Here is a 12158-nt window from a genome sequence, read left to right on the forward strand (position 1 = left end):
CCTGTAAGTGTAGTTCAGCGTACTATGTATCTAACTCAAGGTAATGTGTATTCCTAGGTATAGCCCAACCAGATCACATTTCTTTCTTCAAAGTCGTGATTACTTTCAGAATGCTTATTGTAAAACATGGGAACTGGAACTGATTTTTTTGTCAACTTCTTAGATCTCCAGTTTCTTAGGTTATTAGTACAAATCTAGGCTGTGTTGGAGGAATAGAATGAGAGAAGAGAAAAGGAGATAAAGAGAAATGTATGGAAAAAATGTTACTAAAGAGGACATAGGTGAACTAGTAGCAAGTTATTTAATCAGAGAGACTCTCTCATTGATAGTTCAGGGATGTGTCTTAACACTGTTACATTTGTTAATGAAAATAACCTATGCTTCTAATCACAAATTCTAATTTGATGCCCAGTATTCCAGGGCTCAGATAATCCTATGCCATTGAATCTACCTGACTGATTATTCTTTTATATTTTTGAAGACAAAGAATGATGAGACATTAATATAGATGTTCCTAGTGTGCTAGTGTTTAGAAGAATGATTCTACATGTAGCTGGGGGAAAAGACAGGTATTAATGCAAAAATGGTCAGGAGGCCAGGTGTCTGACGTATTTGTAAAGCAGCAGTGTTGAGGTACATGGGAGAATGGCAACAAACACGTTGTAATGAATTTGCTGCCCTTGGGCTGCTGTGATAGAGGGCGATTACTTCTGACTGGTGAATTACACCATGGAATATTGATTTTCTTGTTCAGAACTAGGGCTGGGCAAATGGTTTGCCTGACCCTTTTACACACATGCTGTGATACTGTTGGCTCAATCAAATGCTCCCTGGATGAAGAAAGCCTTTCATTCTTGGAGGGGGACATCCTGTACCCAGAACATGAGGAAGAGAATGCTAGTGAGAAGGCTGAATTATCCATTATTCTGGATCATAGAGTGTCTGGTAAATTCGTTTTTATTAAGGAAAATGTCCTGACCACCTTAGGACTAACAGACATGGGGAGGAAACAGTGATGATTCAATCTCCTTGGCTTTCTGTGAATTGTGAGCTGTTTGGCTGACAGGAAGAGTCAGAATTACTAGCTAGTACAAATAAAAACACCAAGAAGTTTGGTGTTATCCAAACCAGTGTCATTGTCAGAGTAAGGAACATACTGTAAGAAGTCAGTCAACAAAAAGAGTTTGTAGGCAAAGAGCTTGAGCAATTACATCATTACTGGTTTGATTCCTACATGATGAGCTCTAATCCATATGGGACTCCCTGGGTGATTCCAGAAGTGGCTGCTTTCCACTTATTTGATTAAAAATCAAAGCATGTAGGACACAATCCTTATCAAATATATTTGAGAAATTAAAGCAGCCTATAAGAGAAATCCAGAGTGAAACATCACAGTAGAATTCTTTAACATGGGTTAGAATAGTCCACAAGCCATCTATAACCATCTAGAACATTTTATAATCATTTCTGGAGCATGTGTATTTGTTTGGATTTCTTGTCTTAAGAATTTGACTGTATTTTTTTCTTCAGATTCTCAAAGAATAGCCTAACATCCAAAACTTTGAGATGGTAGCCTTTTAAATCCTTATTTCCATGCCAGAAAAAGGGGGCCTTCCTAGTCAAGTGTGAATAGCAATACATCTTATATATCTCCACAAGACCAATTCAGAAGTGGACTTCTCTTGTTTGGGGAAATAGATGTGAACTATGGAAGAATAAAGAAGGTCAAGAGCGTTTCAGACCTTGTGAGGCCTTTTGAGACTAGCTTGTCCAACATTCATTTTGGCAATTAGGAAATCAAGGCCCTGGAAGGTACGAAGATCCCACCGGAAACCCAGCCTATGTTGGGCTAGATGCATCCTTTGCCTGCCTGTTTCATATTCTCTCTACTTTATCTATACTGATTCCTCAAAAAATGAGGGGAAGTTGGCATGCAATATCAAGTGCTATCTTTAATGTGCAAAATCTGATTGTATTTTACCAAGAACCTGTCTAGGAATGGTGCTCATAGTGACTGGTGAGGAAGGAGTCAGGGCCTCACTTTTATCCTCTAAAAATTTACTTTGGCACCACAAGACACATTTGCTGTGTGTATAATTATACCACCTCTCACATACAGGCTCAAGAATAAGTTGTATCCTTTTATTTCTTCTCTATTTTATCATTTTATCTTCATTTTTCTTGCTTATTAAACTCTATGATGGACCCTTGGAGAACCGAATTTTGTTTTTTTACCAGACAGAAGCTATTACTCTACATCTTAGTTCCTGTCTGTCTTCCTTTCCAAGTTTCCAATACAAATGAGAGTAATTGTGGACAGAAATGAAAAGAATGACATGGCACTGGCTTGGATTGGTGACATGATAAAGCATTTATTTTGTTTCTCCTTCTCTTTCTACCCCCTCCTTCCAAAGGAAGACAAGAATGCCCTCACCCACATGTGTGCTCTATGGCTTGTGCTTTTCTTCCCTTTGCAGTTCTCAGAGTGCAGAAGATATGGCTTGAGGGCTCCACCTGATCCTTCCATCAACCTTGCAAATGAACCTTCAGAAGAAACTGAAGCTTTGGAAAGTAACCAGGAACACACATTTGGAAAAAGGGACCAGAGATCAAGCAGTTTCCAACACCAAACTTAGTCTAATCCTTGCCCACTGCTTCTTATATCCTCATGCGCTTCACAGAGTCTAGGGTCAAGCTGAAAGGTGAGGGGCACTCAGTGAACTTAGAATTGAACCAACAATACACAAATATGTCAAATGAGACCTGCACAAACATTTCTGGACTCTTGAGTAGAGCACTTATCAAGTTGATGTGATATAATTATTAAACATTATATCTGGAGACTTCTCATCTTATCATTCTATCCCATTGTTTTAAAGATGAATCCTGAGAATAACAGGTGCAATCTACTTTGAAGGATTATGTAATTTAATAATTACAGTACATACTTCCCTCACACACATGCACATAAAAGCATGTGTGCATATGTGTGCACGCATACGCCCCTAGTGAGAACTCTGAGCATTTTGTCTAGCCCCAGTATCTTTTACTTCCCTAGACTTTAAGATGTATCACAATTTATCCTTTTGTTTTACTTGCGTCACAAAGAGAGCAAAACTGAACAGCAGCTTGGGGCTAGCATTATTTCCTGTTCTAGAAAAAGCCTCTGTCTTTTATTGACAACACTACTTTCCAGGTGCTTCAGTGTCTATCCCTCAAATTCTCCTTCCGGAGTCACTTTAAAAATATGTAGAAATGGCAGCTTTGATCCTGCATGTCCCCTTCTTATAAGCTATCCTGGGAACAAGGACGATGCATTGGCTCTAGAACTCACCCCAATTGACACCTTCCATTGTCATTTATCAAAAACACAACTTTCTGAAGTTTTACTTGCAGAAATATTATAAAGTCTGAAATTACATGGTTGAATTTTAAAGATTAAAAATGATTAGTAATCCTCTATCATAAAGCCTTGTACAAAAGATAAAGAGAACCCGACTAGCTAATAATAGAATCTGGACTAGTTCTTAGTTCTGCTGATCAGCAGTTCAGTTCTGTATCCAAAATACTGCGCTGATATTTAGAAATTCTACAATCAGAGTCACTGGGAACCACATAAAGGCTATGGCCACCAACTTATATTTCTAGGAAGTTTTAAATCAAATAGATATTTGATGGCAGAGGTACAATTCATTTTCTAATAATACTAACAATCCCTGAAGTACAGAAATAAATGCATGTACCTTAACAATATGTCAGAAGCAATGTCTAAGTTACATGGAAGCATGGATGGGGGTAAGATCAACATTCAGAAAATGAAAGCCAAACTAAGCTTCCTTCATAGAAAATAATGCACCAACATGCTCCAGACATAAATTATAACAAGTGATCATATCTTGAGCTCAGGAATTGAACAGTCTGCTGTAGAAAGCTCTGTTGTTCTAGTCACATAATGTGGATAAGATGGGAGAGATAGGAAGTTGTGAGGGACTGAAAAATTAGAATGAAGATGCAGAGACTCAGAGATCTCATTTACTCACAAATCACGGGCATATTCATTTGCATTTATTGCCTTGGAGAAAGATAGAATTGGACACTCATGGAAATAATGTCTGAATTAAAAGCAGAGAGAGGTAAGCATTGATGCTTTAGAATGACCTGATTGAGCAATTTGTGAAGATAAAGGAGACGCTAACTATAAGATCAAATCCCAGTGAGCAAGATGTGAACCAAATTAGATCTGGGATTTAGTTTACCTTTTTTTTTTTTTTTTTTAATGCTGGAAAGAAGTATTATTTAGTGCCTTAGTGCCTCTTTCAGATACCACTAATCTTAGCTCTTTTAAGTTGCTTATCTGATAAAGAGTAAATGGCTGGCATGTTCATATACACTTGGCCATAGAAACACAAGATGTTTCATCATGAGCAGGGACCATCTACCATGCCATATCTCTCCTTTTGCATAGATTTTTCTCCTGTTCTGAGAAGTATCTCGAATTTGACCATTGTAAGCATAAAAAATGGTGGCTGTTTTGCTGATCCCGGATTTTACATTTTTAAAAAAATCAAATGCACACATTAAAGGGATGTTTCTGTGATTGAATGGTATGACTGCCCTCCCTTCTAAACCGAGATATACAATAAAGATAGGTCAGTCTAGTGAAATGTGCTTAATCTCAGTCCCATTTTAGTGCTAATTCATTTGCTAACTTATCTCCAGCTTGAAGAACAATAACCGTCATTCATCATCATCATCATTATCACCATCCACAGCAGCAAAAACAAACATTTGTGGATCATCAGCTGTGATTATAGTTCCAGATTTGCAAGTTACGCTCATCAGAAGGCCGTCCTTGGACAAGTACTCATTATACTTCAGGTGAGACATCTGAACCCAACATGCAGAAGAATTATGGGGAAAGTCTTAACTACAACTTGTGAGCCATTGCACATCTGTTTGGCTAGAAAGGAACAGATAGTGTTCTGTTGAAACAAGATGAATGGGGTTCTTTAGGAATTCTCTTAGAGTGGTTAGGGCTAGAACAGTCCCCACCACCATACCTTCTAATCACAGGAGAGACTATTAAGGGATAAAACCTAAATATGGGATAAGATCTAAATCATGGCTCTCCCAAAAGATATCCTACAGTTGGGGGGGTTGCTGCTGGATGAATCCTAAAGTAGACTTAAATCTCAGAGTCCAGTACACCTGAAATCCAGGCCAGCATGTGGGAATGGTCTTGCATCAGTACCTGTACCAAGAACAATAACTTCAGATACTTTTTCTTCAGTGAACAAGAACTCTCTAGCCATGCTCCTTTTCCTGAAAAGAGACAGGCCTGAGAATTGTCTCTATAAGCTCCTAAATAATAGCCATGTCTTCCTGGATTAAACAGGGCATCTGGTTAAATAAAGGTCCTTTCTTGTGAGCACACGCCTCCTCCCTTTAAAGAGTGAAATTTAGCAGATTGGGACTCATGTGGCACAAGAAGCCGAAGATGAGAGGAGCTCCCTCCTGCCGCAGGATAGGAGGTTCTCCTACCTGCTGAGCCCGTTAGTCATGCCCATGCCAAAGCTGCTTGTACAAGACCCATGCTCTTGAATAACCAGCATACTAAAGAACCACAAGGCAAGAAGGGCTATTGAATTCTCAAATAGGTAAATTAAAGTCTTCCTCATCAATGCCGTTTTATAGAGTTGGTCATGATAGACCAGTCCCTCCTGAGAGCATGGAGGAGGTGTGATCAAAGCATATTCAGTTAAGTATGAAAGAGAAAGCTCTGATTCAAATGGAGGCCATGTGTCTCCATCCTCCCACAGACCAGCAAACTCTAGGAAGTGTCTCTTTGTAGATGCCTTGGCACATTTTACTCAGAGGTGTCTGGGCTCAGATTTAGCAATACAGGAGCTACCAGTGTCCACGTTAATGTCCTGAACACCACGACCGGCACGCAAATCTTCTCACCAGTGCCTACAGTAGTTTCAGCCAAGCGAGAACTGGTAAATCTGACCCATCCACTTTCAGTCTAAGGACACTCAAATCCCACACCTTTAGCAATTCTGGGATACAAGGAAGGGGTGACTCCAAAGCTGCCAAATTTCTGTGAGGTTTGGGCAGACTGCTGCAGATCATGTTGCCAGGAAGAAGTGGGGAAGCTGGCCCCTGGTGGTGAGGACGGACTATCAAAAGAACACAGAGAGATCTGAAGCCAACAATCATTCCTCAATTTTGCTAGTAACAGCCAGAACCGAAAACTACTCCTTCCTAAACATGACCTATTCCTCTCAGGTGGAAGGTCGGCGTTGGTGGTATAGTGGTGAGCATAGCTGCCTTCCTCTCAGGTGGAAATGAGCCCTGAGAACACAGGTACGGTAATCCCTGAGTGTTTCGGCTCTGACCTCATTTCTGCCTCTCAGTGAATTTGCAGCTACTTATTTAATTCCCAGAATCAAACAGAACAGATTAGAATTATATGAATACTATTTGGTATTAAAATCTATTTTTTTTCTCTTATTTGTGACTAACGGCAAGTTTTTGCAGGTTAGGCATGGTGGGAAGAAAGTCCCTAAAACATCGGTTAATAGAATTTGAGATTATTTAATACTAACTTAATACTAACTTTTTTTTTTTTCCTCCCCATCTTTTCTTTTTGTGATAGCTTCTCTAGGCTGCATCCCAGAAATAATCACACATAAAGGCCTTTCCCTAACTGGGCTTGGCATTTTGCTCAGGTTATGAAGTGGGGTGTTGGGACCCCAGCAGGTTGCTGCAAACCTCAGTCAGCACCGTCTGGAAAGCATTGGAGATGCAGTCCTCATGAGGGCCACCCCTCCTCTGCTTCTGTTAGGAGGATGAAGGTAGTTTTCTGGACCCATCTGTCATCAGAACACATCCACAGAAGGAAGCCGCTCTACCCCAACGAAGGGAGCTAGAGATCAGTGGCTTGAGTTAGATGCACTTTCGCCTCCATATTCTTCCCACCTGAGCCAGACAGGCTCTCTTGCCCCTCACCCCTGCCGCCCGCTTGAGAATGAGGTACCACACCAGGTGAAGAGGGACATGGAACACTTTTTAATGTCAAGTCAGAGACAACCCCTCCCTCCCCTAGCCCCCAATCCCACTTTCCCTCATCACATCCAGGACCCTTCCCCGAGGCCTCTCCCGTTCCCAGACTTCGGGGGAGGAAAAAAAGGTTATCTAAAAACTGCATTTTCTTCTCTTTCATACACACGCACACAAAGGTGGGGAATTAAATAAAATGAACTGAGAGGATTCAATTCTCCAGTAGTCACAAAGGCATCAGAGATTCCCATAATGGGCTAAAGCAAGTGGTTACTGACTGTTTAGTTGGTTCAGTTACTTGCTGTTTGCTCACGCCCCGAGGCATGATGGAGAAGCCAGGCCTCCTGTCAGGGCCTTCCCCTCCGAGAGCCACACCTGGAAAAGATGCTGCGCCTGGTATGAGTGTTTTGTCTTGTTTTGTTTCTCTTTTCACTTTTTATAAATGTCTCTGACATGTAAATAACCCAGGAAAATAAAAAGGCAGGAGCTGATTACACAATTACCAGTAAACTCTATCATCTTTTAGAAGATCAACACACAGCTAACGCCATATACAGCATGCAGTAATGTCTGAGAAAGGACCCTGCTGAGAAATAAAATGGCTAGAACTCTAACAAAAAAAATATATGTATATATATACTGTATAATATATGTCATCAAAAGAAGCATAGCCAACAAACTCAAGATACAGTGCGGATCACCCTTCCATTTCTAAACAGCAGGTAGAAGCATAGTATTGTCTGCATTAAATGCCAGAATAAGGAGAAATCTGTAGCGCTGGTGGAGATGGTGGTTAAATCGTATGTGTTTTTTTGGTGGATTTGACATAGCCTCACCAGGCGGTTAATGCCCGGTGTGTGGTCCACCAGTTGTAAACCTAGTTAAAAAGTACACTATTTTTAATGTTGAACAAACATACTTCTCTTCACCCCTTTCATTTGTGTATTTTTTAGTCTTGTGTTGTTTTTGCACTAAATTCTAGGCTCATATCAGAAAATATAATTAATAAAATTAATAATGAACCAGAATCCCTTATTATCCATGATGTCCATGTAGTAAAACGAAAACCAAAAAAAAGAAAAACAAAAGTTTAATAATATCTTTTGTGACTGTTGATTGTGGGATTGTTGTAGCTGTCAGACTGTCTTGTTTAGTTTCCTTTTTCTTTTTTTTCTTTAATTTTGCATTTTGTAATACACACAACAGTGGCACAGTCTCTGAAAGGGGCCACAGTGGCACATCTGGGCCTGCACAACTCATTCTGTGTTCATCTCTATTGAATTTTGGGATGGCCGACTCCAGAATTTTCCTTGCCGGGGGCACGTTAGTGGGCAGAGTGGCTGAGCCCGGCCCACCCTGCGCACAGACCGGTCACAATGCAGCTGCGCGTGGGTCCCAAGTCAGGTGTGCGTTCTTTCCGTTCGGGCAAAGAAAGAAAACTCAGCTGTGCCTACGGATCTGCAAGGCCTGCAAGGCGATTTTCAATTTCCCTTTGAAACGCATTTTCCCAAAGTATTCTTTGTTCCCTCCCTCGAATTTGTGTCCCATTAGGCTCTGTGTCTCGGAATTTCATTTGATTCTAGCTCATAAGAAACAGGGGTGCTCTCGTTGCTGTCGGAGTTGCCATTGCTGTGGTGGGCGGTTGCTGTGGCAGCAGCTTCTCCTCAGTGGGGGAAGTGGCACTCACATCAAAACTTGAGGAGTCGGTGCAGGACCAGAAGAGGTAGCAGCCAGATGCAGCCTGCCCTCCTCGACGTCCCGTTGTTCACTTCGCTGACCGCGCCGGGGCCTGTGGAGAGAACACACTCGTCATGGGCTGCCTGGACTAAGAGGGACCATCTGTAACGCGATCTGCTGTCATTAGGCCTTGCCTCTGATGAGGCGTCCCTCTAACTGGGACATCTCATGTTCCCGCTCCGTATGTGGAGGGGGGGCGCACTAGAAATAACCCTCCACAGCTTGGGTCCCGTGGATACACACTGTATAATGGGGAGCTTTCCTTGACACGGAGAGAACAAGACGCTCAGGTTAATGTGTGCTGGTGGTCCCAACTCCTCTACTGTGTTTTAACGGGCTCAGGGTCAAGAAAAGGTGGCAGCATTAATTCATGTTCTATAAAGAGCTTCGAGGAAGTGAGGCCTTGTAGTGTCTGCATCATTGTCTGACCACTTCTGAGCAGTGTCTGCCTTGAATGTGCATATAACCTTCCAGCTGCTCACCCTGTTGGGCAGGGAAGGACCTGCTGGACACAACAATCTGTCTCCCTGCTGCTGCTGCCTCGGACTCGGCATCCGTTCTGTCTATCACTCTATCTCGGGCTGGGCACTGAGCTTCCGCCTGCAGCACTTGGCCTCTTCCCCACTTGGACAAGGTCACAGAGGCCCTAGCTTGAGTATCCTATCCCTGAAAGGCCAGAACCAGCCTGCTGGATGTCGAGGTGGGATCAAGTGAAGAAATAGGCGGTCTTTTGCTGTCCACGTGCAAGTGAGGGAAGGCTTATGTGGACACTAGGAGGGAGAGCCTACCACCATGAACATCTGCAGGTGCAAGGTGCACCTCAACCTGGCCTGCAGACAGATACTCTCAGGAGGCAGGGCCAAAGGCAGGAACCACGAGGTGCATGAAATATCCCAGCAGTTTCCCTATTTTTGAAATAAAAGTGTCTGACCAAGAATGTCCCTCACAAATAGAGCCATGATTCAAGAAGAGTACACACAGGTTTGGAGGCCCAGAGGGGGTGGGTACCTAATGCAGCAGGGCACTCTGTCAGACTTGCTCTGGAGTGCTCTGTTGTGATGAATTTAATGGAGGTATTAAAGGCTGGTATCCCCCCTAAGCCCATGTCCACACCGGGGTCAAAAAAACAAAGCCAGAGCCTGCCTGTCTGACTTGGAGGCTAACCATCAGAGACGCTTCCGGCTAAGGCGGATCAGCATCAAACCAGGCTTTCTCAATTCCATACGGGATGACTCCATCACGTCCTAGAGCCCTTCGCCCTGGAAGCACTGCCCATCTAACTTTAATTCCTAGACCTTTGAGAAAAATCTCTGGTTCTGGGGCAGTGGCTAAAGAGATGTTTATGAGTTCAAAATGGACTCGGTCTTCCAGTCTGTGCTGTCGGATTCACAGCACTTCCAAGGCCAGGCAGTGCAAGTTCTCATGATAAGAAGCCTGAAACCCATGTATTCTGCTCTACACCAGCTGGGAAATAAACTTCCAGGTAACACAAAACGAAAGGCATCTGCCATGGAATGTTTTTCTGTAAACCATCATCAGGACTCCTTTTTTGCGCATTCAATCTCTGTTGTCCATAGAGCATTCTTTGGAACCCCAGGAGAGAAGCCACTCACCATGCCTTCTAGGCTGAGGTGGTCCGTTCTCTCCCTGGAGAACCCCTGCTGCTCTGGGCTACTCCAAGATCTTCCACATCAAGACCTTTGCCTGCTACTGAGACTAACTCTGAGCCACAAAGGTGTTTCTGAGGCCTCTGAGCATCTGGGTTCCAGCTTAAATAGCGGGGGCAGGCCTAGTGGCTGCACTCCATTTTCCCATGCACAAGGCATGAGGATTCCAAGGGTGTTCTGCGTGCTTAGTGTGGTGTGCTCTGGGCCACACATGCATCTGTTGGCAGTTGGCTCTTTTCCTCTTGCCTTTCTTATGCTCTCTTGAGCACCTGCACACAGCTTTGCAGCCCACTCCCCCACTCCCTCCAGCACATTCCCATCCTCACTCCCAGTCCTGGCCATGGCTCAGAAGATGCCCTGTGGTAAAGAAGAAGAGAATAAATGCCAGTTCTCTGCATTTAATGGCTCTGGAATTCCCACCTGCAGTCCCTCCTCTTGGGGCTGTCCAGCTCGTGGGAGTCTCCAGGGAGAAAAATGGAGATTGCCTCAAGCCAGGCAGACAGTCCAGCAGGGACCTGGATTCCTTACCACGTAAGAAGAGTCCGAAAAGCGCGTTTGCAGCCAGAGCCTCTGCAGTGCTGCATGGGAGGCAGCTGTGAGTGTGCAAACAACCCCCAATCTTCCTCACAATGCCTGGACACCCCTATAGGTGCGTGCTCTGGGCACCATGTTTTGGGCTTCTTTGCTAAGCCCCCAGAGTTCCTTTGTGGCTCTGCTGCCTGCTGGGACACACCACAGAGAACCTGCAGAGAGGGGCTCTGACCTGTTGTGTCAGAAAGTTCTTCCCACAGAAGAAAGGCAAAGGCCACCAAGTGTGCCAGAGCCTCCTCTTGCCTGCATTGTTACCCTGGACAAGCTCACAGAGCCTTTCTGTTTCTCTCCTGTCTGAAGCCCACAGGGGACCATCACCCACTGCACTGGGGCCACATCTGGCCTGCCTCCTCTCCCGCCCCCATGCTCTCTCCCCTCACCCTAACCCATTCTTCTCTTGGGCAGGTCCAAGAACCCTGACCTGGACAAAACTGGTCACAAAAAGGAGGGAACAGAGGTTGACCCCGAAGAAACATTGAGACAAGGGTACTCCGGTGTCCTCTCAAAGAGGACAGCTGCATCAGCTCTCCTTTTGGTTGCCATGAAAGTTCACAGACTGGGTCTTATCCCCTGTGACCTTGACCCCTTGAAGTTTTTCTTTATGTTAATTCCAGAGCGGTGTTGCTATGAGTCCACATTCATCATGATATTAACCCATGTGATTCTACAGCCTTTACAAAACTTCCCAGCTCCTTGGTAGAACATGCCCTACATTTCCTCATCTTCTTGCTCTCTGCATCGTCAGCCACTGTTCCTGCCACTTGTTCTTTGGTTTCTCCCCATCTCCGAAGCACACAGGCGCCACATACATGCATGCTTACTCAAGTGTGCGTGTGTGAGCCACGTTCCCTTTCCTTCCCATCCGCATACCCTCCAACCTTCTGCCTGAAATTCTTCTCACCCAAATCACTCCCACTCCTTCCAGATTCTTTTCTGGTCCCCAGTTTCCACTTCCACGCAGACTTCCTTGACTTGGCTCCTGTTTTGCTTCCATAGCACTGTATGCATCCAGCTTTTAAAATACACACTGTCTGTGATCTATTTCTCTTTATTTATCGAACATGTATTTCCTCATCTGTGTTATAAGCTCCTTAAGAGCAG

At 43.8% G+C, this 12158-nt stretch overlaps 1 protein-coding gene across 9 annotated transcripts in view; it reads right to left on the reverse strand.

Moving 5' to 3' along the window:
* Positions 1–2347: 2347 nt before the first annotated feature.
* NTM (neurotrimin) overlaps positions 2348–12158 on the reverse strand; it is a 948645-nt gene continuing 938834 nt past the window's right edge. For all 9 annotated transcript variants that reach the window (XM_004763931.3, XM_004763937.3, XM_013062163.2 and 6 more), the window contains one exon: positions 2348–8851. In XM_004763931.3, coding sequence (XP_004763988.1) covers positions 8751–8851 — 101 coding nt within the window. In that variant the 3' untranslated portion in view covers positions 2348–8750. The remainder of the gene's footprint in view (positions 8852–12158) is intronic.

Source organism: Mustela putorius, unplaced genomic scaffold (genome assembly GCF_011764305.1).
Source record: "Mustela putorius furo isolate JIRA1106 unplaced genomic scaffold, ASM1176430v1.1 tig00000460_pilon_pilon_pilon, whole genome shotgun sequence".
Taxonomy (NCBI): domain Eukaryota; kingdom Metazoa; phylum Chordata; class Mammalia; order Carnivora; family Mustelidae; genus Mustela; species Mustela putorius.